At 39.9% G+C, this 26,656-nt stretch overlaps 2 protein-coding genes across 2 annotated transcripts; one reads left to right on the plus strand and one right to left on the minus strand.

Moving 5' to 3' along the window:
- Positions 1 to 193: 193 nt before the first annotated feature.
- On the plus strand, positions 194 to 3,392 carry LOC144637192 (uncharacterized). Its single transcript, XM_078496324.1, has 4 exons — positions 194 to 451; positions 942 to 1,095; positions 1,458 to 3,076; positions 3,204 to 3,392. The coding sequence occupies exons 1-4, from the start codon at positions 194 to 196 to the stop codon at positions 3,390 to 3,392; spliced, it is 2,220 nt and encodes a 739-aa protein (XP_078352450.1).
- Positions 3,393 to 5,809: 2,417 nt separating this feature from the next.
- LOC144634254 (alpha-soluble NSF attachment protein-like) lies at positions 5,810 to 26,647 on the minus strand. The gene is made up of 10 exons (XM_078493158.1): positions 26,437 to 26,647; positions 26,245 to 26,324; positions 23,923 to 24,039; positions 22,982 to 23,028; positions 22,507 to 22,584; positions 21,847 to 21,902; positions 20,877 to 20,961; positions 19,401 to 19,574; positions 16,924 to 16,974; positions 5,810 to 6,203 (listed from the first exon to the last, which is right to left on the minus strand). The coding sequence occupies exons 1-10, from the start codon at positions 26,523 to 26,525 to the stop codon at positions 6,105 to 6,107; spliced, it is 876 nt and encodes a 291-aa protein (XP_078349284.1). The 5' UTR covers positions 26,526 to 26,647; the 3' UTR covers positions 5,810 to 6,104.
- Positions 26,648 to 26,656: the final 9 nt, after the last annotated feature.

The following is a 26,656-nucleotide window of genomic DNA, read 5'->3' on the forward strand; positions in this document are numbered from 1 at the left end:
AAGATCCCAGTATGGTTAATCACCAATGGTGGAAGAAATCAAGAACGATTCCACTGATCAACCACCTGTTGTGGAAGAAATCAAGAACGATTCCACTGATGAAGCACCTATGGTGGAAGAAATCAAGAAGGATTCCACTGATCAACCACCTATGGTGGCAGACATAAAGAGAGAGTCCACTGAGCAAACACCTATGGTGGAAGAAAATTATGATATTTCATCTCGTACAAGACGCTACGCAGTTGTTACAAATTGCGGTCAAAGACATGACCCTGAACAACAAAGTGCGGCAAAGACAGACCACTTAACAAATTTGGTTAAATACTCTGCCGATCTGATTACAGCACCACCAAGTACTTTTGAAGAGCTTCAGATCTTGACCACTCTAAAACCAAGTATGGATAAAGATCTCGATGATCTGATTAAAGTACCATCAAGTGTGGCCGACCAGGTAAGCAATTCTTAAATTACACACCAACCACTAAGTCAGTGGGCACAACCACACTGTTAGTAGCAAAATAAGCCCGTTTCTGTGGCAGTATGAGTATCTCTACTCCCTCTAATAAATACTAGTCCAGCTTTCGACTCGGGGGATAGGGGGCGGGGGTCGTAAGGCCACCTTAGAAGGTCCACAAATTGGCTCATTACCGTACCAGAACCCATTAATGGAATGAAAATGGAGAAACAACACTTTGACTCCAGCCAGCACACGAACCTGAATTACCATAAATGGAAACACACATGCAAACCACCAGATAACCATGCCCCCTCCCCTAATTCCTGTTAATTGCTAACATGTTTCGCATTACTTAAACTTGTAAGGTTTTGTTAGAACTAGCTATAACTTATTTACGAGATAGTGTTTTATTACTGTGAGTAGCGCTATCTATTTTATCTTTAATACAATATTTAAACTGAAAAAACTTCTCTTGTCGCAACAGGCGTCTCCAAAGTCAGATGAAGAGTTAAGCGATGCAATCGCTGAAATACTTCAATCACAAGTGTGTCTTCTCCAGGAGTTAGCAAGTTCACCCAAAGATTCCAAGCCTCTTGCAAGGCGATCTCCAAGTGTACGATCACCTACTACAGAAACAAGTAAGCAAACTCTATGTCCCCCAAACATCTACGCCCGAAGAATTTTAGATAACATGTGTGAGCCCGAAGCATTTTGAGATAACATGGAGTGTAACCCCGTTAATACGGACCCCAAGGCCAAATTGTCCGTATAAACGGGGTGTCCATATTTAGCGGGGTCTCAGAAAAAAGTCACGGATACTTGTTCTAAGTGTTTGAATGTGAGCTCTATTTATCCAGCTATTAGTTTAAAAGATGTTTAAGGGGGCAACAGAAGGTTTCCAGTTTATCTTTAGTTCCTGTCCGAGTGTCGAAAAGGAAACTCTTGTCTCAAATTTAAAGTAATGTTGTTACGAGATAAATATGCTATTAATTCCTTTCAGACTCTGAACAAGTCGTGTCCCACATCCAAACACCAACGGATGGTGCAAGGGAAAGCAGTGACAGTCTACAGAATAGCTCCAACAGTTCCCTACGGAACTCCGTTCCTGAACTGGAAATAGTTGGTAGTAAATGCAACATTATCCTAACCCCTTCAAGCTCCAAAGAAGAGGTGAAGAAGTCATCTATCAAGGGCAGATCGCAATTGGGTAAATCACCGACTGCAAGTCGCAGCCCTGCAACCGTGCAGCAAAAGCAGAGAACCGAAACATTCAGGAAGACCAAAAGTTCACGTCTCGTCCAAGAACAGCCTTCCAAAGAGAAGGAACTAAAGCGTGGAAGGTCTGACTCATCAGTTGTAGAAAAAGCACTGAATCATAGTTCTTCGAACTACAAACAATCGTCCAATACCGCTGCCACTCAAAAGAAGAAGAGAGAACAATCAAGCAGTGGGCCCTCCACCAATCGGTCCTCAAGCAATTTAAAGCGACCCCAAGTGCCTACTGCGTTACGGGTGCAAAACAAGACAGCTGATAAACGTTTACGAACAAACACGCGTTCTGTTGCTGCTGCAGAAAAAGATAACATAAGCTCCTCGAGTGAGACAAGGCTTTACACCACTTCAGGTCGTAAAACGTCCAACATGGCGTCTGTTACTCTGAAAGATCCCAAAAGAAGCTTAAAGAAGTTGAGTTCTTCACCTCGCTTAGCAAATGCAAGAACGACATCGGACTTGACAAGTAACAATTCGCATACTCATTCAGATGGCAGAGCCAAATCTGGAACGCTGAAATCCCTCCGATCTCGCTCTGGGAGTGACAAGGCACCTGACCAAATCTCCGATGGCGAAGCCAAATCTGGTTCGTCTAGATCAGCCGCATCAAGGTCTGGGTGCAAGGGGGCACTACCTGACCAAATCTCTGATGGCAGAGCCAAATCTGGTTTGTCAAGATCAGCTGCATCAAGATCTGCTAGCGATATGGCACTAACTGACCAAATCTCTGAGGTTGGCGATGGCAGAGCCAAAACTGGTTCGTCAAGATCAGCTGCATCAAGATCTGGTAGCAACGTGGCACTACCAGTTCAACTCTCCGATGGCAGAGCCAAATCTGGTTCGTCTAGATCAGCCGCATCAAGGTCTGGTAGCAACGTGGCACTACCTTACCAAATCTCTGATGGCAGAGCCAAATCTGGTTTGTCAAGATCAGCTGCATCAAGATCTGCTAGCGATATGGCACTAACTGACCAAATCTCCGATGGCAGAGTTTTTTCCAAATCTGGTTCGTCTAGATCAGCCGCATCAAGATCTGGTAGCAACATGGCACTACCTGACCAAATCTCCGATGGCAGAGCCAAATCTGGTTCGTGTAGATCAGCCACATCAAGGTCTGGTAGCGACATGGCACTACCTGACCAAATCTCTGATGGCACAGCCAAATCTTGTTCGTCTAGATCAGCCGCATCAAGATCTGGTAGCGACGTCCCACTACCTGACCAAATCTCTGATGGCAGAGCCAAATCTGGTTCGTCTAGATCAGCCAAAACACGGTCTTGTTGCGGCTTGACAACTCCTGACCAAATCTCTGATGGCACAGCCGAATCCGGTTCGCCTCTGTCAGCCAAATCCCGGTCTATAGCCGTGCCTCCTTCCTTATGCGGTATCGGCAAAATCCCGCTCTGGAAGCAACGAGGCACTACCTGACCAAATGTCGGATGGCAGAGCCAAATCTGGTTCGCGTAATTCAGCTAAATCCCGGTCTGACAGCGACGTGGCACTGCGTGAACAATTGTCATATGGCAGAGCAAAACCTAAATCGCCGAAATTAGCTATTTCTCGCCCTGGGAGTGACGCGCTGGTTGGAAGCTACAGAAACAATTCTTCCACACCACAGTCAGACACGGAAATCTGTCTCTCCTACTTGCTCGGAGGACTGTAAATAAACACTTTATTAATGCTTTATAAACCATATTAATTGTAAGTAAGACGCTATCGCCTAGACACGACTTTTCTCGGATCAAATTAAATTTTGTGCTTGTATATAAATGATACACTGTAGAGTAAAACACGAAAAAGATGAAAAAAATTAAAATTTATAACCCTCAGTTGTGTCAATCTTATTAAACTTGCTTACTCACTCGCTCATCCTCGATGTGCCCAGTGGCACATAAGGCCTCTTACAAGGCCCCGCTAAGCTGCTCTGTCCTGGGCTGGTCTTACGGCGCTCTTCCATTCAATGCCAACATAATCATTTAACTAGTTTGCGGCAAATATTGCAGAAAGGCTTAGGAGCCCAGGACTAGTCTGGAACGGCAAAAGACACTTCATTTCAATAACAAGTTAGAGATCCTTAACCTCACATTCACGTAAAGAAATTCTTTGTCAAAAAACATCCACACTTTTGAGGCTAAGGTTGTACAGGAAGAATTGTTATTCAAATTTGGGCGTCATTTATGCCAAGTGTCTATTGACGGGCGCAAGTTGATGCAATGATCTTTGACAAATCCGTCTCGGGGGCGACTGGGTACGAGTCTGCCTGAATCGAGGGAGTTTCGTATTTGATCGTATTTTTAAGGCTCTCGGGCAAGTAGCGTTTAAGTTTATACCTATTAATACATCTCGTCGAGACATATAATTAACCGGTATTTAACTAAATTTGTTCTTGTTTGTTGAATGAAAATTTACGTTTTGAGATCTTTTGAAAGAAACAAAACCTTTTGTTGAAACAGTTCTGACAGGAAACGGATACTCCTGGTGTACTGCGCTTTAAAGAACTTTCCCGAAGAGATGGTTTTTGATTTGATTAGTTTAATATTTCGTTAATTACTTTTCGTTCAATAACTATTGAGAAAAACAGACCTATCGTGTTACGTTCGCTTTTCAAGAAAAACAAAAGTATCATGCTACAAAAGTGAGAAAAACAATAGTATCATGTTACAGTGTTTGGCAAATGGCCAGTAGAAAAGTATATTGTAACAAACAAAAGTATCACGTTATTGTTGTTAAAAAGCTAGCAACAAAATAAGTGCTTTAAACAGAATAAGAACGTGCCATTTCGTGACATTTTGATAGTTAAATTAGTTCTTGTTTTTTAAATGGTGAAAATTTACGTAATGAATAAAACAGTTCTGACGTATCAAAGTGCAGTTCTGACGTAGAAAGTGCATTATTTTGTTTGCAAGCAAATTTTGTGCAAAAAAAAAGACTCAGTGGGCCACCATAAATGAAATAGCTCAACCCATGACATAATGATAAACCATCCCAACAGAACAATCACCCAGTCCCACCCCATAAATTGAAAAAATAATTCCTGCACGCTTAGTGTGCCTATGTTTGTTTTTTAGTGGATGAGTGAAGAATCTGAAGAGGAGTAATGTTTTTGGGTTTTTCTTACGCTTTTCAATTCTCGATGTCTTTGACAGTCTGCAGCCAGCAATAACAGCAAGCAATAACAAGTCGCGAAAAGCGATCAATTTTTAAATAAACTCCAAAAAGTGTCAGCAGACACTGAGCCCAGATGCTTTTGGTTTACTGTAACAGCAAAATTGGATTGATTTCAAAAATTGTACATGCCGCATACATAGCCAAGAGGGTATCGGTTGATCAAAATTGACGTGACTTTTCGAAAACTGTAAAACGTTTGCTTCAACGGCAAATTGATCTTGAAATTTTGAGTACATTACGTGACGTCACCAACGGCACTCTTACCAGAAAATAAATGATCTCGAATTCTCATGAAATAAACGTTATAACAGAATTCCGGTAACGTGCTTACATCCTTCAGCTACCCAATTTAGACCACGTGATGATACATTTGGGAGGTTTGTCTCACGCAGGTGAGTACATGGAGTATGTACGAACAAAACAATTCAGCTGTAGAAAATTGTAGTCATGGCAACAAGGATGTAAAAACGTCAACGGAATTTGGGTCATAGAGAAAAGTTAAACTTGGCGGTTTTGAGTAACGCATGTTTTCAGTCTCGTGCCTCCTGTTGACACAATTTGTGCTTAAATCTGAGAAAAAAGAAAACGGAAAGTTTTGGTATTATTTCATGTAATAACAATTTTCCTATGACAAAAACAAAACATTTCTGCTTATTTTCTGTCTCGGTCGCCATGTTTGAAGTCATGAAGTTATATATATACCGGTATTTTTTATTCAAACTGAGGTAAGGTTTAGCCTTGAAGCATATTTTACCAGGTACAGCTATTAGATCTACTTTCTATGAATGAGTCACGTGACCTCTTAGTGTTACTGACTTTCTTGTCTAAAAACCACTTCACAGGGAAAATAATTTCAAAATTATGTTTTGTTCATAACCTGTTGCATCACTGGTGCATAGGAATGCAAAACTATTTAAAACACAACAAGATATAATTTGATCTGTATACAAAATCAGCTTCTATCTCTATAATGGAGTCCTAAAATTCACTACAACAAATTAAAGTAATTATTTTTGAAAAATGTACTAAGTATGCATGCCACTAGATTTTGTGAGGAGAAAAAATATTTCCACTGTTCTTTTTGATCCACATGGTAAGAACGTAAGCATTCTTGCTCCAAATTAGAGGTTAATCGCAATTATTTTTAATTGTTTCACAGTTTGTCCGCAAAAAGAAATCTAAATATTTGATTGATTGAACAACTGATCTAGGTTAAGTCTGGCTCCTCATTCATTCCTTTTTTGATCCGTAGAAGAATGGTAGTTAGCCATTGATCTAATCTAGATATGCTGTCGTACTCTTTAACCTAAAAAGCAAAACAAAATAACAGAAATATAGTGAGATCAATGATAGGTTAAAACAATATCTAGAGGAATCCTTTCCGACGTCATTGGTTTTTGCCTCATTGAACAATTGAGATGGATAAACTGCAAAGTTGAATGTGTGATTCCAGAAAATGTCCACCTCCACCCACCAAGGATCATTGGAAATTCTAACAGGGAGAGGGGATCACAAAGGCCAAAACTTTTAAATTCAAGCATAAAGCTTAAGAGCTTGTGACTCAGAGATCCAGGCAGCGGCCGGAAGAAGGGGGTCGGCCGATCTCCACCATATTTATACGGTATGGAGGCCTTACCTAACTAGTAACCATGGTAACATTTTTTGATTGATTGACTTTATTGTTTTCGAGAACAGACCACCCCCCCAAAAATTGCCCCAGTGGCGTGACAAAAGTTGTGATTTTAGGTCAACTTTAGCAGCGTATATCTCTAGATTTATTCAAGCAACAGACTCCAATTTACATCAACATAACACTTGTCCTTTGGTTGTTTAAATGCATACTAGAACAAATCTTCTCTGTATATCATTCACGATCTGCATGCAAACTAAGAAGGCATGCTTCCCGACATTTTCAAACGTCGCAAAACTAGGCATTTTCGAATTCCAGTTTCTCAAGGGTCCGGGAAGATACAAATATAAAACAAACTGCAAGTTACTCACCATACATAGGAAAATGTTTTAAGCCAGTGTTGAAATTGGACCAGCAAATATATATTTTTTAACGGTTCACTGTTTTTGCCGCTTCGGCCGATTTCACACTCCCAGGCCAGTACCATACAATTACGGTTTTCTTGCTGCTGTCGATCTCATTATCCGGATTTCGCCGTTTGAACGCCTTCGACAAGTTTAAAAAAACAATAGCTATGGTTTCTTGGCAAATGATTTATGATTTGGCTGCAGAATGTATTCCTTTAAAGCGAGATCCAAGTAACATTTTGCCGTAGATTGCGTGACAGCCATTGAACACGAAAATTTCAGCGTAGCCATCAAACCAAACCAATGTTATGGCGTTGATTAACAGAATGTTGCTTTTTCTTCATGAATACTTGCTCCTGATCCATAAAAAGCTTTCAGACATCCCATGAAAGAGTCCAGAATTTTCCAATATGTAAACAACAGGGAAAATAATGTCGATCTTCGTATGTTTGTATAAACACTTCTGGACATTGGCACTAATTTTCGTCACCTTGAAGCTTGGTTTTGGTCCGTTAATTCGCCTGATAATTTCGATCCATGGAACTAAGTGGCATTAAGAGGTGGATGGCATTTGCTCAGCCGTTTTTCTGCCATAAGTAGAAACGATACTTTGGCGAAATCGTCACACAACTTCATAAATCCTTGCGGGTAGTCTGGGTATTATAAAGGACTGATGAAATGAAGTGTTTGAAGGGGGAGGGGGAGGGGGCGGTTGGGAAGCGGGGATGGCCTGCGGGGCAGTGGCGGTGCTGATGTGTCACTTGTTAAAGTAAAATTCTGATCTATATAATAATTTACAACAATTTTTTAAATCTTGTATTTTGTTGTTTATCTTAATAATTTTTTATTGGCGACCAGGACCTTTATGTTCTGTTTTGATATGCTTGGCCATGCATCATAGCTAGTTTCAGGATAAACTTTTTTAAAATTGCTGATGAACGTAACACAATAGGCCTGGTTTTAAACCGCCCCGTTTGGAAAAAAGGAATAGACTTTCTTTGCCATCAAATAATTCTTTTCTGTTTCGTGATAGAGTGGTAATTCAATTACCTGCAAACAGAGAGCCTTGTTTATTTTGTCGTGGGAATATGAGACCTTTCGTCTAGCTTTTAATAGATTCAGAGAGAAGAAAAACAATCAAAGTACCGTTGTTAACAAATTGGAAAAGTACCAATGGATCAGCTAAGAACATTTCCTGTAAGTTTAAAGAATAAGTTAAAGTATTGTGGGTAAGAAAGGTAATTACAGCCGCTTTGAAGTCGTACTCTCGTCTGATGACGTACCTACATGTAAAGTAATCAGAAAAGCAATTCGGATGTCAACCTTTACAAAATTATCAAAAAGCAGCCGCTGCAACGTAACTTTAGCAGGTACTTGGGGAAAACTTTTTTGACAATAGCTGTTGTTCTCAGCGTCACGTAAGCAATTGTACGGTATATGCTTTACGTAGAGAAATGGAATAGAACAACTTTAAATTTCGTTCCTGGCCAAAATGAGTTTCCTATATTTTCCATTTCATTCAATTTACAAAACCTACAAACAGGCTTTGTTAGCCTTTCCTCAGGAGAATTTTTACCTTTCAATTGGTTACGTTTCCCACGTGACCGGAAGGTTTACCTTTGGGAAACTGGAGGGGCTTGGCGGGTACTCTTTATAGAAAACGATACATGGAGGCTCCAGGAGGGACAGCGAAACATACCTTTCCGTTGGGATTACAATTATAAAAGTGCAGAGAGAACTTTTAGTGTAGTTTATAAAAGGACCTTCAAAAATATCTCGGTCGATTACATAAAACATTGAAGGAGTAAATCATTATAAAACGTTAACAAAACAAACAAACAAACAAACAAAAACAACAACAACAAAGGAAAAAAGGAATGCAGTATCCTTCCTGTAGGTATTTGAAAGGGGTACCATTTTCTATTATAAAGCGCCGGTTTAAAGGGTTCCTTTTTCTGTCAAAAATGGTATAAAAAGGGTAACGATTTGGACCTCAAGAAAACGGAGCCTCCACGTGTAAAAAACAAAGGACCTCTAGGATTGCCTACGTAGGTGCACGGTATAATGGATTATACAGGAAGGCTCCACCCGAAAGGGGTACCTTTATCAGGCTGTAATTATGTTACTGAAAGAGTAGGCATTTCCCGGGTCGGAGTATACAAAAGCGCAGCAAAGACTGCCACTATTCTCACTGCATAATTAATTAGCTCATAGCAGAAGTTTTAATTATATGTCCGAATTCCTTGTTGCATTTTAACGGTACTCTGGCACGACGGCCAGCTTTTGCGACCCACCCACCTCCCCTGGTGGTGGTTGACAGAATTTCACATTTTATCCTCGTTGCATGCATATTGCCTCAGCAGTCGCGAACTCTTCCCATAACTTAATCTTATGCGATGAGGTAATGAGTATGCAGTGAGGATTTTATACTAAGGTGAGGACCAACCAAAAGGTAGTTTCATCTATTAAAGATGTTTTAAGGGGCTACGTAGTTGAGAAACGACAAAAAATGCATTGTTCCTTTTATAGGTTTGTAAAAAGGGTATCGATTTTATCGAAGGTATAGGGAAGCATTACTCTTCCTGTTGAAAATGGTTTATGACAGGAAACCGATTTTTGACTTCGGGACGGAACCTCCCCGCATTTGAAAGAAGGATAAATGTATCCCCTCCCCGAGAATCAGAGATAAAACATGTGGCCAACCCTGACACTAATTGGCGAAAAAAAAAAATGTCAACAAACTATGCGTAACGGGCGCAATAAACTCCAGTACGTTTAACTGAAACGAACGTACCGTAATGATTCGATTTAGCGCCCTCCTTCAAATAAGCGCCCCCCTTCGAATGTGTTTTTGTCAATAAGCGCCCCTATTCCAATTAGCGGCCCCCATTCTAATAAGCGCCCTTATTCTTATAAGGGCCCCTAATCTAATAAGCGCCCCAATTGTGGATAACTGCCCCTACTGAAGTCATCGACGTCGAATAGTAAACTCATGAACATTCACCGTACCGTACATGTATATATTTACTGCTAAAATGAACAATTCTTTTAAAAGTAACTGAACTTTCCACAATTTTGTTACTGTTAACGTTTCTGTTATTGTTAGTTTTTTTAATATTTATTTAAGTTTTGTTTTGAACATTTGGTTGTTTCTTAAAAAATTAAATAAGCGCCCTCCCTTGAGGTGTCAAAAGTAAATAAGTGCCCGGGGCGCTAAATCGAATCATTACGGTAAGTAGTCATTTTCAAAAAGGCCCCTGGTTTAAGGCCATCGTAACTTGGTTAAAAATATAAAACAAACGGCTGTGACAAACATTATAAAAAATCGCAATTTACTAATTTTGACGTTTCCCAAAACGTCAATTTTAGTAAAATGCGATTTTCATAATATTTATAAATGCTTTTTTTTATTTTTAGTCACTTGATTATTGGCCATTTCGAAGTTGCGCAGGGAATTGAGGCGAGTTTCAAATTTCAACTTATCGATAAAATGACACTACCACATGAAAAAGCGCATCGCGTTTGAGTGTTGGACGGAACGGCTATTGTAAAAAGCTCTTCCCCCAAGTACCTATTAACCTTGCGTTGTAGCGGCTGCTCTTTGTTAATTTTGTGAATGTTGTCAATTCCGAATTGGTTTTCCTGATAACATGTAGGTACGTTTTCAGACGATCGTCAGGCTTCAAAGCGACTTCTAACCCCCATGCCAATACTTAAATTTATTCTTCAAATTTACAGGAACAGTTCTTAGCTGATCCATTTGTACTTTTCCAATATGTTAACACAGGTCCTTTGTTTGTTATGAAGCTAAGCGAAACATCTCATATTCCCACGACAAAGTAAATAAGCCTCTATGTTTGCAGGTTATTGAATTACTGCTCTATCACGAAACAGGAAAGAATAATTTGATGGCAAAGAAAGTCTATTCCTTTTTTCCAGATGGGGCAGTTTAAAACCAGGCCTATTGTGTTACGTTCATCAGCAATTTTAAAAAGTTTATTCGGAAACTGGCTATGATGCATGGCCAAGCATATCAAAACAGGAAATAAAGGTCCTGGTCGCCAATGAAAAATTATTAAGATAAACAACAAAATATAAAATTTGATGTAATAAAATAATAAAATAAAATTGTTGTAAATTATTATATAGATCAGAATTTTACTTTAACAAGTGACACATCAGCACCGCCACTGCCCCGCAGGCCATCCCCGCTTCCCAACCGCCCCCTCCACTCCCCCTTCAAACATTTCATTTCATTATAGACTATTAGGCCTTTCTAATACCCAGACTACCCGCTAGGATTTATGAAGTTGTGTGACGATGTCGCCAAAGTATCGTTTCTACTTATGGCAGTATAACGGCTGAGCAAATGTCATCCACCTCTTAATGCCACTTAGTTCCATGGATCGATATTATCAGGCGAATTAACGGACCAAAACCAAGCTTCAAGGTGACGAAAATTAGTGCCAATGTCCAGAAGTGTTTATACAAACATACGAAGATCGACAATATTTGTCCTGTTGTTTACTGAATTCTGGACTCTTTCATGGGATGTCTGAAAGCTTTTTATGGATCAGGAGCAAGTATTCATGAAGAAAAAGCAACATTCTGTTAATCAACGCCATAACATTGGTTTGGTTTGATGGCTACGCTGAAATTTTCGTGTTCAATGGCTGTCACGCAATCTACGGCAAAATGTTACTTGGATCTCGCTTTAAAGGAATACATCCTGCAGCCAAATCATAAATCATTTGCCAAGAAACCATAGCTATTGTTTTTTTAAACTTGTCGAAGGCGTTCAAACGGCGAAATCCGGATAATGAGATCGACAGCAGCAAGAAAACCGTAATTGTATGGTACTGGCCTGGGAGTGTGAAATCGGCCGAAGCGACAAAAACAGTGAACCGTTAAAAAATATATATTTGCTGGTCCAATTTCAACACTGGCTTAAAACATTTTCCTATGTATGGTGAGTAACTTGCAGTTTGTTTTATATTTGTATCTTCCCGGACCCTTGAGAAACTGGAATTCGAAAATGCCTAGTTTTGCGACGTTTGAAAATGTCGGGAAGCATGCCTTCTTAGTTTGCATGCAGATCGTGAATGATATACAGAGAAGATTTGTTCTAGTATGCATTTAATGTCCCTGTTCCGTGATTGCTGTGTATCCTGACAGCTTGTTTGGTATGATATTAAAAACGAATATTATTGCAGCCATAAAGACAAACAATAATTAGAGAAAAGACGCACACATGTTTGGCGTAATGTGGGGGGACACATCCCTGCGGTTGGCATACCAAGCGACTTAGAGTTGCATGACCTTTTAAAGCCTATCTCCAGTGCAGCCCCGCACTGGGATCAGAAGAGTATTGGCAGGTCAATATAAAAGCACGTGACCTCAAATACAATGACCTAATAAAGCCTCACTTATCTCCAGCACTACCGCACTGGCGACGGACAAGAGTATTGGCAGGTCAAATTGACGGTCAAACTGAACACGTGACCTTCTAAGCCTCACCTATCTCCCCGGCACTGGGTAAGCCAGCGCCGGATCGGACAAGATATTGGCAGGTGCACAAATGAAAGGGCAGAAACAATGCCCAAAGCTTGGGGGAAGTCGCTACCATTAGACTTAACCGCCACAGATACATGCAAGGCATGTATCCCCCCAAGCAAACCACACACACTAAATAAAGCCCATACATATGTAGCTAGATAGATACCTTCGCGTAAATTATCTAGGAAATGTAACAAAGAGAAAATGGATATGGTTTCACTGTGAGACACTCAGTCACAGGAGTGCTCAATGCAACAATTTCTAGGTTAAATTTCAAAAATAGTTGAAATATATGGCTATATCACCCCTATGAATACATGCAAGCAGGTTAACTGGAAGGACTACAACATTGCTAGTAGCTAAAGTGGCTTAAAGGGGCTACATCACTAGGACTTTGCAGATAATTGTTGTCTAAACTGATGGTAGGCAGCAAGACAAGTGAAAAACGTAAATCATTATCTTTGAACAGCTTATGAAAGAAAGAAAAAAAAATCTTTAAGTGTGGAAAAGAAGCGAACTACGGCTATAAAGAAAGGTTTGAAAAGGCGAAAATACGACATGGAAGGGATAGCATTTAAAAACTGCTGAGAACCATGACGAAGCCCCTTTAGCAAAATAAAACCTGCAGTGTATGTTACAGTGGAAAATTACCCAGGGGTTAATAGTTAAGTTTTTTACCGAGGCACCAGGAGAAGCGGAATAAAACATGACTGTGCGACAAAAATACTGATGGGAGGACTATCGAACCTCCACATAACAAAGCCCTGGAAATAACAAACGATATTCCTTGCCCCAGGAATAGTACTGAAACATATGGAAAAGGACCACGATATAATGAAAGCCTCGTTATAGCGAACCTATTTTGCCAGTCCCTTGGCCCTTTGTTATATGCCATAGAGATAAACGTAGGAAAAAACGGCACATAGAAAGACTGATATTGTTTTAAAGAATCTGTGTGCTAAATAAAATGAAAAGATAAATAAAGGTGCAGTAGATGCCTGGTTACATAAGACCGGTTGTATCCTTAAAACTTGCAGCAGGCTTTTATCTGTAGGATACATTTGAACTTAGAACGCAAAAAGGATGACATGTATCATTGGCACGCGAGCATTGATAGAAAGAAAACAAATTACCTAGAAATGGCTTTGTTTTAGATAGGAAGCAGACTTTAGTATAAATCATACTTTCCATATGGTGTATATATAGCTAATGACTGACGTGCGGCTGCCCGGTACGAAAACCCTAAAAAACCCTGTGGGAAAAAATAGGGAACGTACTCTCCAAACCGAAGGCTGAGCGCACTACCCCTGGAGATTAAGGGCCAGTCAAGTACCAGATTAAGTGTCAAGTCCACATGTGTAAGTCCATATATAGAAGGTAATGACCTCAGCTGCACTGCTTATTGAGCTACACCAAGGTGTGACAAAGGTAATCCAGCGGCTGGTAGCAGGATAGACAAACATCTTCAAGATAGCTCACATGTGCAAAACAAAATAACAATAAAACAATAGATGAGAGGAAAGCAATGGTATTGGTCCACTGGGACCGGATATGGCCATATGATGAGAAACAGAAATCAGTAACACCTTAGATATTACATGGCACTAAAACTAGAACAGATCAAACGTGAAAATAGTATGGCGGCCGACCCGTGTGAGAGTATGGGAAAGACAAATATAATACTCCAGTTGGAAATGGAAGACGAACGTATGTAACGAAAATAACTACCAAAGCGAAGAGAAAACGTAACGCTAATGGAGACAGAAAGTGGCGGCAAAGCGCTAATTGGCACATAACTTCGCCAAAACATAATTTAGCATATAAAACATAAACATAAAACATATTAGCTGCGAGTATACATCGCTAAAATGCAGCGAAGCAAAGGTGATATATATCTGAGCAAAAAGAGATACTTTGATCGGAGAAAAAGGCGTTTTTGACTTGTTTACAAGTGCGAGCGATAGTAATCTTTGTAAAAGTAACTTTGGCATGAACCCGAGTGATAACTGACCAGGAGAAACCGTCAACGGAGAACGATAGAAATCCATATGGCGTGACAAGAAAGCTGACGTCCATTTGGGTAACTTTAATTTTTACTTGTTCCAATAACGTGACGGCAGTAGGAGCCAAAAGGAATAACAATTGATAGCCAAAATAACAATGACACTCTTCCAAACGGTTGAGCCGTGAGACGCAATCACCCGATCTGACGATGAGACTAAAAAACCCACGGTAAACAAGTTCCCAAGCCGAGCCGAGAACAACCTAAAGCTTGATCTTTTGGCATTGACAAAATAAGGTTAGACTAACACTATCTACGAATGACAGGTTTTGACCGCGATTCCCCCGGTGACCCGAGGTTGAAATCGAAAATGGGAACGAAGTTAAACCCCACAATGGACAGACAACCAGAAAGAGAAAAACGGGAATCGGGGAAAAGTATAAAGAAGACTGTAAAAAAAAACACAAGGGAGCAAAGCCACTAAACCGCTAGCGAGGGCGAAAGGGACATGCACGTAAACAAGCGTCCGAAAGGGAAATACGAACGAAATAAAAAGACAACATATCAAGAAAACGGGAAGACTAATTCTATGCTCGGACAATTTAAGCATAGACAATTTTAAATGTGTTATACAAACCTGCGATCGAGCGGGCTGGACAATCCCAGAGAAGAGAACAGCATGGAACAGCGGCGGCGAGCCGAAGAAGAAAAACGTCTTTAGTCGTCGGCAAACTTGTTGCGGTCAAAGTTGCAAGGAGGCTCATTGCCCTTTCTGCATTGTCAGAGGTGACTATAAATAGCAGCCAACTGTCGATGAAGATGTTCGCCTTCTTCTTAAAAATCCTGTCATAGAAGACTCAAGAACTGTAGCTAGTGATCGCTGATGGGTGACAAAAACTGTTTCTGTTCGTTCGACCCCGTTGGGGCAAAATGTCGTGTTCTTCACCGAACTAAGGTTCCCTTCTACAGTGTACAACGGCAGAGGAAAATGGCATCAAGTGGCAGCCTATTGAGACGAAGTGAAGGAACTCGCAGGAGAGAGGAAGGCAAGTGTTTGGCTTGAACAAGAGAAACAACTCTGTTGACCGGCCACGAGCGCGCTAGATCGAGCGGCGACAAACATTCTTGCGGGTGAATTCCATCGTGCGTAGCGCTGTATTAAACGGTGTTCTAAGTAAAACTTGGATTATGACAAGGTGCCAGTCAGTTCCAGCGGGGAAAATTTTCTTTTCTACAACAAATGCTTACTGATTACAGCACACCATGAAGGGAAGTGCTTTTACATTGAATCATACTGCTTTTATAGCTAGACATGGCTATGGTTGCAACCAAAAGAAAATTGCCGTCTTGCTGATCATGCTGTGACAAGACTAGACAGTGTTGTGCAATATAGATGAAACAATAAGCTAATTCAAGGTACCCAACTAAACTAAGCAGGAAAACAAAGACATCGTGTTATTGCCGCCAAACATGTAACGTAATTAAATACAGTACCTAATAAACTGATTAGGGATTTGCACGTCACGCTCCATTAACTGCGTTTTACTGCTTGTGCCGTAAAACTTTCTTAAACAACCAAAGGACAAGTGTTATGTTGATGTAAATTGGAGTCTGTTACTTGAATAAATCTAGAGATATACGCTGCTAAAGTTGACCTAGACTGTTCACAGTCCCCTATTTTTCCGTGAAGTCGTAGAAATGGATCGTTCAGTCCGACGGACCGTCATCTTGGTTTACGAACGCGAGCAAAAAATGGGGAGAGTGCAAAAACCCCGTGGGTTCTTCCGCTCTCCCACCCCCACGCTATAGAGCATCCTGCCCAGCCACCCACGGGGTTTTTGCACTCTCCCCAGTTTTCGCTCGCGTTCGTAAACCAAGATGGTGGCCCGTCGGACTGAACGATCGATCTCTACGACTTCACGGAAAAATAGGGGACTGTGAACAGTCTAAAGTTGACCTAAAATCACAACTTTTGTCACGCCACTGGGGCAATTTTTGGGGGGGTGGTCTGTTCTCGAAAACAATAAAGTCAATCAATCAAAAAATGTTACCATGGTTACTAGTTAGGTAAGGCCTCCATACCGTATAAATATGGTGGAGATCGGCCGACCCCCTTCTTCCGACATTTTGCAATATTGCCTGGATCTCCCAGTCAGAAACTCTTAACTGGAGTTTCCAAAAGGGAGGGGGTTGGGCAGTTCAAACCAAAAAACCCTCTATACAGGGGGTATGGATATTTTCTGGAGCGACACAATATTATTCCAGTGGTTTGATCTACCATCTGATAAGCAGCTGAATAATTAAGATGTGAAAAACAAATCAAAGTTTTCATGCTTTTGGGTTCCCACAAACAGTAACTGCCAACTCTGTGTACTTTATGCATGATTTCTAGTGCCGGGCTATTCAGAATTGTTTGACGTGACCAACTTACCGCTTCTGTGAAGGCCTCTGCGTTCTGCTCTTCCTGAGCTGTAAGGAGACTCTACAACAAGAAAATTTAAATGTCAGAATCAATTCCAATCTATAAATTCAGAAGAGCCACATGGCTCAAAGGTGTTCCTCAAGGCCCCAGTGGTTCAAAAAGTGAATAACGCTATCACCATCCAGTGGATGTTGCATGCGACAGCCTTACGACAGGCCTACGACATGACTTAGGACCATTCACACGATACAATTCGTGTCGTAAGCCTGTCGAAAGCATGTCACATGCGACAAAATCATACCGTGTAAATCGGCCTTTATACAACCATTACTTTGTATTTAGCATCACTCTTTGTGTTCTCAAGTTTTTGGATAAGGACGATAAACCGTAAACTCGGATAAGGACGATAACCCGTAGGCCCCGTCTCCTGCATCTTCAGTGTTATGGTCAGCAGGGGACGTAAAAGAACCCACACACTTATCGTAAAGAGTAGGGCATGGAGTTCCCGGTGTTGTGGTCTGGTCTTTGCCCGTTGTACTGTGCTTACTGTGAAATGCTCGGAGATATTAAGCTACTCTTCAAATCCGAGGGTAAACAAAGTGATGATGATGAAAGTGATGATGATGATGATGACAAGAGGCTGGTATCCTAACCATGCATACGTGGAGGGTCTATTATACTCCAGCGGTCTGGTGGTTGAAACCATTTTTGAGAGCCAGTTTGCAGGTACATTCCTATTTAGGGCAGTTTTGGACTTGAGGAAAAAAAGAAAGCTACCGGTATTTGCAGTCTAGGAAGAACAAATTACCATATTTTCTCGATTAAACGCCCCCGGCGTATATTTCAAACCCTGTTTCGTGGACCTGGTGTTTATTTGAAGCCGGAGTTTAATCGGGGCCCGCCGTTTATTAACGAAGTGAAATTCTCTGTTATTTTTCAAGTTGATTTACTATCACCCATCCTCCAATATCTAGGGCCAGTTTGTCAAAGCGGGACAATTTTTCCCTTTGTCCTGCCTGGACAAACTGTCCCTGGGTCTCCGAGAATGATATTACCAAGGGTTACAATGCTGCATACGGCACGTTGCAATCACGATTTGTGACAAACAGAACCGAAACACTATATGAACAACATGGGAACAAGTAAATGTTGCGGATTTAGAGATAACTCCATGGAAAATGCGTGCGTACGATTTTTATTCACGAGTTGAGTAGTATCAGAAAACGAACGAGTGAGTGTAGCGAACGAGTGAGTTTTCTGATACAACTCTACGAGTGAATAAAAATCGTACAAAGCATTTTCCATGGTGTAATTTGTTTATTTTATAGATACTGAGGTTTTTGAAAAGCAAATTAAATCGCTCGACTTTTTATCAGTTACGCGCGTGTTTAGGAAACCCATTCATCTGCCATAAACTAAAATAGCTAAAACATGTTTGTCTTTCAAAATCACATCTTTAATGAAGTAGCACAAGAAGAGACGACAGTTTTATACTCTCGCAACTTTTACAGAAACAACTTTTGATAGAAAACCTGACTGAGACTTGTACAAAACTTGCAAGTTCCACTTCAATGTTTTAACAGAACAAAACAGCGCTAAACGCTGAATAACTCAACACGAACTCAAGCGAACTTTTACCAAATTAAATCAAGAAAACAGTCTGCCAAAACCAAGGACAAACCTGCAGTGTCTTAGTCATCATCTGAATCAAAACTCGCTACAATCCCTCGGAGTGAAGACGGCCCGTATTCTTGTCCTTCCTTTGTGCGAATTTACTCAAAGGTTTATTCAACTCGGCAGGAGGAATTTCGGTTATCTCGCTTCGTGTTTCTCTTTTTGTTTGAAGAAACGTTGTGACAACAAGGCCGTCTTGTTTCGTTTTCTTTTTAGTGTTTTGGTTTTCCTGTTCTGCAATATAAACGACTCAGTGGAGCCGTTAAAGACACAAACAAACCTTGAACGTGTCTCCGCCATGTCGCCGGTGTTTACGACGAGAATCAAATTGGCGATACGGTGTTGTTCACAAGTTGTTTTTCGTCGTTCGCGATTGTGATTGGATGAACGACGTTTTTTCACTAGTGAGTTTTCATCGTTCACCTTTCCTATTGGCTAATGCATTTTACGTATCATTTGTATGCAATCGTTTTTTCGTGAGAAAATCTCAGTATCTATGGTATAAATAAAGTTTTAAGTCTATAAACGGCAATGCCTGGACCTTGAATAAACGCTGGGACCTCGATCAAACACCCCCGGCGTTTATTTCAAAATTACTGGTAGCAGTTTAGACCCGGCGTTTAAACGAGGCTGGCGTTTAAACGGGGTCCGGTGTTTCGAGGCATTTAATCGAGAAAATATGGTACGGTGGTTTTCAGGATTTACATGCTTTTTTTTTTTACATGTACGTGTGCTGTATAAAAAAATGGCATCAGAAAATTTTTCAAAGTGAATGGAGCCAATAATGAATAACATGTCAGGGTAATAATTACCTGTAACAATTTACATTCTCTTGTGTCCTGGAATGCCGGGTACATATCACAATACTTTTCTACGGCTCTCTGTGCCTCCACAACATCAATACACATATGACACAGAGCTGCTTTGAAGAAATACTCCTTTGCACTGTACTTGAGTAATGAACTCTCAATGGCATCTGCAGCAACCTGGAAATTTAAAACCAAATTACCTGTTAACTGTTCACAATTTCACAAAATTAATTTTATTTGCTAGGCACTTATCATAAGATTGTAATTTACATTGTCAATATTTGCCCCCGCAGGGTTTTGGCCCAGAGGCCAAAACCCGAGGAGGCACCCTAGGAGTCCCCGGGTGTATACATACAAGGACAAAGAATATTTGTTGCCCCCGCAGGGTTTTGGCCCAGGCATCATAGAAGTCCCCGCGTGTATATATAAGGGATTAGAAAAATAGAAAATATATGAAGAAATATACAAGAAATGTATGGTAGTATGCGACGCGATCCCGATTTGATAAAACTAGGCACGCACAGTGGTCTCGGTTAATTTCACGGCAAGCACGCAAGGTGTTTTGGGAGTTTCGCCGCCATACTGCGAGCAATAAGCTTAAGATTTGTTACTCAAACGTCTAAAAAATTACAATTCAAAGCTAGATGGCTATCTTGTTCAAGATAAGTTCGCTGAATTGAAAGACCCATTTGTTCAACCGGATTTGTCAAACAGGAATCACAACAGACCGAAAGACTCAGTCACAATTTTTATTGTGACTGAGTAGTCTGTTTTAAAAAAACAGACTATCCAGCTACTACCGAGTTTTGCCAGTTCTTGGCGAAACACACTCCAGAGATTATATTTAAGTAAGTATTAAGTACATTGCACAGTAAAAAAGAAGCCTAATTGTGCAGTCCATCGGCATCAATAATTAAAGGCGACAAAAGACTCCACTAATCCTAGATTATTGCTGTAAAACAAATTATAAAAAGGCGGGGTCAGCTTTATAGTGAGAACTATTACTAGTAATAGTTCAACCTCCAGGAATAGACACCTGCTGTAGGCAGATGCCTTCTGTGAATGGACACTTAGTCATGGTCCAAGCCACATACAAACACTACAATTCGTTTTAACCTCTTAACCAGACAACTCTCCTAAATGGTCACTTTTTCAGGTCCTAAGGGTGTGCACTTTTGGGAGGTTCCATTATAAACTTGAAATTTTCGTTGGCCAAACTAACCAAGTTACAGACTTATCCTTGAATGTCCTGATTGTACTGTGCCAAAAGAGTGTATGGCTCCAGATTATACTATAAGTCTTGCCATGTAAAAATTATACACCAAACAAAGTTGATGTGGTCTTCGCTTTCTCATAGTTATGGACAAGTGTTAAATAATGTATAACTACAGCCTAACTTGCAAGCCAGTGACCACATACCCACTGGTGGGAAACATCTTCAATTTGTAAGATTACTTAATTTTGCAAATAAATTCCAACCTGTTCATAAATCTCAAGAGCCTTGGCATATTCCTCCATCTGGGCTGAATACATTGCAACTTTTAATAGACATTTGTTGGCTGAGCTGTAACAAAATGGCATCATTATTCAATAAATTGGAACTGATTAAAAAAATTCTCATCACAATAAAAAATGTTGGCATCTAGTAAATTTTATGTGCTTATTCAGGTGAATAGAGGTTAATTTATTATTTAGTGGTTGAGCATTTAGTCATTATTGCTGTATGCTTAGATCAGATGCTTTTTCCTTTGGCTTTTCCTTTTAATTAATTTTTCCTCTAATTAGTCCATCAACTCTGATCCATAAAACAGTCCTCTGAAAAAGCTAGACTTGCAACTGTTTGTCTTGAAAGAAGTAAAGAAAACGCTTAAATTACAGCCAAACACCTCGAGCGTTCCTGTCAAAGGGTGGATAAATGATTCCATTATTGCAAATTTGATTTCATTCTTTGCTTCAATATTCTATTCTTAAATTGAATATTTCATGTTTAAACGGCGACTTGATTCAAAACTCAAATGTAGATTTCATTCATGCGACAGACACGTGAGAATTTGAAAAAGTTCCTCAATTTGCATAAAATGGGTCAACGACACTTTTCCCACTTTTTCTTCTACCAGTAGTATTTTTGTGCCTTTTCAGTGCACCAAAATGTCTCACCTCTCTTTTGGTACTATCATAGAGTTGAAATAAAAGAATGTGAAGAACAAAATGATGAGAAAACACCATGTGTAACATTTGACGGTTGACTACTTTATGCAAATTCAAGCCGAATTCCCACGTGCCTGTCGCGTGAAGCCAGACAACAATCCAATCAACATTTGAGTTTTGAATTGAGTCACCGTTTGAACATTGAAATATTCAATTCAAGAATGAAATATTGAACAAAGAATGACCCCTTGACAAGAACGCTTGAGGTGTTTTGACTGTAACAAAACAAATCTGTAGTCACCTGTTTGATTCTTCTCCTCTGTAATATTGAGCAGCCTGGTTGTAGTGAAATATTGCCTACAGGAAAACATTTCCAACAAGAAATGACATCTCTATTCTTTCCTATTGAGTAGTTCCCTCTACAAAATCATTTGGTGAAAGATTGCGCAGCTACATTTTACATGTACTTATATATTTTTTGAACTTTTAAAATAAAGTGGAACGCCCCCCATTTATATCATCATCTCTTTATCCAATTTTGGGTAGGCTGAGAGTGGTAATAATAACAGGGTTGTGCTGTACCGTGTCTAATTTAACACTTGCCCTGCAGCATTTCAGTTGAGAGCCTGGGTTCAAGTGTGCAGTGGGTTTAAGTCATGTGACATGTGTTACCGGTAGGTTCAGTTTCTTTTTCGTGATCTGCAACAGCCTAACATCTGTATCCACCCCACCCTACTGGAACTGTTACTGCTACAATTTATTCTTGCTAAGTGTTTAATTTTGTCTACTGTTTGACAGACATATTTTTCAGAGAAGTTGTATGCCTGCTGTTAGGTGGTTCTGGCATTTATGGATATTTTGTGCAAATAATTTAACAGTCAGGTGAAGCTCCCAGCTGTTAGCAAGAAGCACAAGTTTAAGCTCTTTAAATTTTTAAATTAATTTTATTATTCAATATCACCTTTTCCAAGTCAGCAGCATTGTTCTCATGAATCTCTGCCACTGTGATGTGGTGTTTGGCAGCCATTGTAAAACGACCCTAATAAAAAATGTGAAGCAATCACTACATAAGGTTTACATAAAATATGAATTATCACTTCATACTTCAAGATGCCCTAAAAATACATAAAAATACAACTTGATCAGGAAAAGCAAGATGTTGGCCCTATATCATTTCCCTGAAAATACCGTAATACGAATGATAATTGAAGTAATGTGGAAACATAGTTTAATGACTGTTTTATCATTTTGATCAGTTAGCAATATACAGGCACTCCTGTTGTGCTTTTAGTATTAGTATTTGGTTTGGGTATTTTATTTTTTTATTTACTTTCCTTCATAACAAATATGTGACAAAATACAAATCACACTGGTTTAAAACTTTCAAAGTACATTATATTTCTACATTTCTACATATTATCACCATCAGCCCGTACCATGTCTGTGTAAATATTAATAGCCATTTCAAAAGCCCTTGCAGCCTCTGCAACAAAACCATGAAGTGAAAGATCAGAACTTGATTACCGTTGATTGCATCTACCTGTGAACACACGCGCTAAAAAAATGTTTTCAAATGATGTCGTTTGATGTCTGAAACGCTGACGCTTGACGTCATTTGAAAACATGTTTTTAGCGCGTGCCTTCACAGTTAGATGCAATCAACGGTAAGTAAAATCTGGGTATGTGGTGGTTTAACTTGCAGACAAGGGGCATTCATACAAATATAAAGGGGGAAGCCTTGAGCCAAATGGCCCATACTTATTATACTTTCTGGAGCTTATACCGGTTTCTGTAGCATTAAGAGGCTAGGAGTATTTCTACCCTCCCATAAATGGGATGCTTGTCCATCGCAGTGTAGCCCCCCAGCATTGCGTCGCCGGTACTCATTTATACCTCTGGGTGAAGAGAGGCACTGTGAGACTAAAGCGTCTTGCCCAAGAACACAACACGATGACCCCGGCCAGGCCTTAAACCTGGACCACTCGATCCAGAGTTCGGCGCACTAACCATTAGGCCACCATGCCTCCCGTATACAAAAATATGGCATAAAATTTAATCACCAGAAATAACAAGATCAACAAACTGACAACTGCTTGTCAAACTTAGATACAGTATATGAATCTAAATACAGGCTCAGTGTTTTGAAGAAATCATGAACAAAAAATTTCCTCGAATAGAAATTCAGTGGAGTCCCAACTTCTCAAACCTCCAAGGAAAATGAAACTTGAGTAAAGAAATCCAGGTTAAAATAAGGAAAGAGAAATGACTTTAGGTTCGAGAAATAAAGTTGCTAAATTGACTGATTTTGATCCATGGAAAGTATAGTGAGAGCCATTCATTTGAAGGTAATTAAAAGAACATGACTTATTAATCAAACCTTCCACATCTGTTTTCTTAAAACAGTTTCCAGCATCGACATAACGTTGTCCTGCCTCATGTTTGGACTGCAGATTGAGTTGTAGTTGAGCTGCTTCCATAAATGCTGTGCCAGCAGCTACAACAATACACAAAACACAAAACTATTTTAACAATGAAAATACGTACATGTATTTCACTGGCATCTTAAAACAATCTTGCCGATATCAAAAGCTTTGACATCATAAATTTGTGTAAGATGTCAGCAGCCATGCATAGAGGCCATTATTAGAGCTGACACTATAGGAGGCCCTTCTTAACTTTAGATCTATCCAGAGCAGTTGCTTAGGGATTACTTGTAGTGGAATCAATGTGGAAAAACACACAAGAACAAGAATAGTTTTTAAGGTTTAATCAACGTAAAGGTTACACACAATCGCAGATGTAGTTCAGGGACAGTCCTTGTACTTAAATCATACAAAAGCATTTGATTGGCTGAATCAAACTAGTGATCAAAGGACATGCACCAGGGTATGTGCAGTATAACATAATGAAATATCTCTACATGAAGATGGTATTCTGTGGCAAGTGATTTTGGAGCATTTTTTAATGCTTATAATTTGGTAAACTTTTATTTGGGGGAACATTGTGTGTGTATGGTACATATTGTAGTTTCTTGTCGTAAAAGGTCTGACACAGTTGGCTATTCAAGGATGCAGAGACATGGGCAGCCAGTGTATAAATTAAGGTTGTAAGTATGTGTGTATTTATGTATGTATTAGTCTGCTCTCTTTGAGCCCATACCCCAATAATTACTAGAAATAGCTGACACTAGGTTGCCCCCGAAGTTTCAACGATGTTTATCGGTTTTTCTCTGCTGTTCATCCTTTTCTACAATTCAGACATTTTATTAGAAATTAATTTTCTATTTTGGATGATTATTAATTATGATACGGTAAATCATTTAATTACAAGAACGCAACAGCATCTTGACATCATTTTGTCATGTTTTGCTGTGGTGGGGGATCTCAGCTAGACTCAAGCTAGACTTTAGAAAAAGTCCGTCGTCTTTATTAATTTAACACGGTCGACCTATCGCGACTTGCGTGGCTCGTTTTCGCGACTTCGTCGCTTTGAATGGGCCGCTTTGCGGGCTCGAATCTAACACGCCTGCCGCGAGTTTCAAATAATCACAATGCATCTCGAGATCTCTTTTGAATTTCTTTTCTTGATGCCGCATAAGTTTTCTCCATTCAAGTAGTTTGTGCCTGGTAAATCACGGTCAGTTGGACAAAGGCTTTCTTATCGTAAATCACGCTTCATGACAACGATCAACTTTTTAAAAGGAAAGGATACCGAAAGAATTTCTCACCTTTGACAATGAAAACGCTTGACTTTCTCAAAGTCGCTCGCTTCTGGTTTCCGGTTTCGCCTGCCGCGAGTCTTAAACAATTATCTCGAGATCTTTTTTTTAAGTTTCTTGTAAATCTCGTCCGGAGATAGACTGATCAAGGCTTTTCTCCGTTCAAGTAGTTTGCGCTTGGTAAATCGCGGTTTTGGACTAAGGCTTGCTTATCGTAAATCGCAGACAAATTTGAAGATATGGCTTGATATGTTCGTACGTGTTCCTAGACATATTTCTTCTTCGGCCACTCAGATGTAAAAAATGTGGATTTTCTTACTTCTCTGCGAGTTACTTAGTTAATTATCGCGAAGTCTTTTCAACAATTGCATTGCTTTCGGCTTTTAGACATTGTGAAATGAATAGGCCTCGAATAAAACCTCAAATTATCTTTTTCAAAATTCTGCCCAACTGCAATCAACGTTTACAAGCGTCGTTTGTTTGCTTGTTGTCATCCGTGCACGTGCTCATGCTTGGGCTGTCATCATTACCCAATCATCGTTTACTTGCGTCATCATTGACCAATCACCGTATGTCGGCATTTTACAACTCCCGATACCTACTTGCGGGCTTTCAGCTTGTCGGCATTTTACAACTCCCGAGACTATTTGCGGGCAAAAATTGATCAAATCGAGAATTTTCCTGGTATATACTATATATATACTCTATATTCGCGCGGATTACAATGATGCCTCCTCGGGTTTTGGCCTCTGGGCCAAAACCCTGCGGGGGCAATTACAAAGTATTACCCACCCACCCCCCCCCCCCACACACACACACACACACAACTTTAATAGTGATTTTGTGTGTATTATATAAATGCAAAATGTTCAGTAGCAACATTGAATGTTCTTTCAAGAAGACCCTTGCTGTAGTAACCTATAAATTAAACTTTAAACAATAACTACCAATGAAACAGTAAGATACATAAGCTAAGCTTACCACTCCATTTTTGTGCCATCTTGAACATGTTGCCTGCATTGATATACAACTCTGCTGCATCTTCTAGCTTTGAAGAACCTCTGAAATCACGAAGAGAGTTAATCTTTGTTGTTAACTGTTGTTAATCCCTGCTAAAGATCTTTCAAAATTAGTTCAAAATGATAGGCTTGCGTGTAATGTACGATCACCTACCCAAACATTCCACCAAAAAAACCCTGAGAAGATTTCACCTTCTTCTCCGCCTGAGCAATAAGCTCGATTGCTTTTTCTTCGTTAGACATACTGTCTTTGATGGCTTGTTAAGTCGGCCGTTTATACAATAAAGTCATTTATATACAACACTGTGAAAACTTCACTGACCACTTCCACTTTGTGATCTTCGTCTTTCAAGTTGACGTCACTTACCTTCCAA

This window comes from Oculina patagonica, chromosome 13, assembly GCF_052425735.1.
Source record: "Oculina patagonica isolate OP01 chromosome 13, crgOcupat, whole genome shotgun sequence".
Taxonomy (NCBI): Eukaryota; Metazoa; Cnidaria; class Anthozoa; order Scleractinia; family Oculinidae; genus Oculina; species Oculina patagonica.

Coding starts and splice junctions, on each gene's coding strand:
- LOC144637192 (XM_078496324.1), top strand. CDS start 194: ATGGTGGAAGAAAATTATGATATTTCATCTCGTACAAGACGCTACGCA. Junction 452..941: donor CATCAAGTGTGGCCGACCAG/GTAAGCAATTCT, acceptor TTGTCGCAACAG/GCGTCTCCAAAGTCAGATGA. Junction 3,077..3,203: donor CCGGTTCGCCTCTGTCAGCC/AAATCCCGGTCT, acceptor CGTAATTCAGCT/AAATCCCGGTCTGACAGCGA.
- LOC144634254 (XM_078493158.1), bottom strand. CDS start 26,525: ATGTCTAACGAAGAAAAAGCAATCGAGCTTATTGCTCAGGCGGAGAAG. Junction 21,903..22,506: donor ATGCTGCTGACTTGGAAAAG/GTGATATTGAAT, acceptor GTTTTCCTGTAG/GCAATATTTCACTACAACCA. Junction 19,575..20,876: donor CTCTTGAGATTTATGAACAG/GTTGGAATTTAT, acceptor TTAAATTTCCAG/GTTGCTGCAGATGCCATTGA.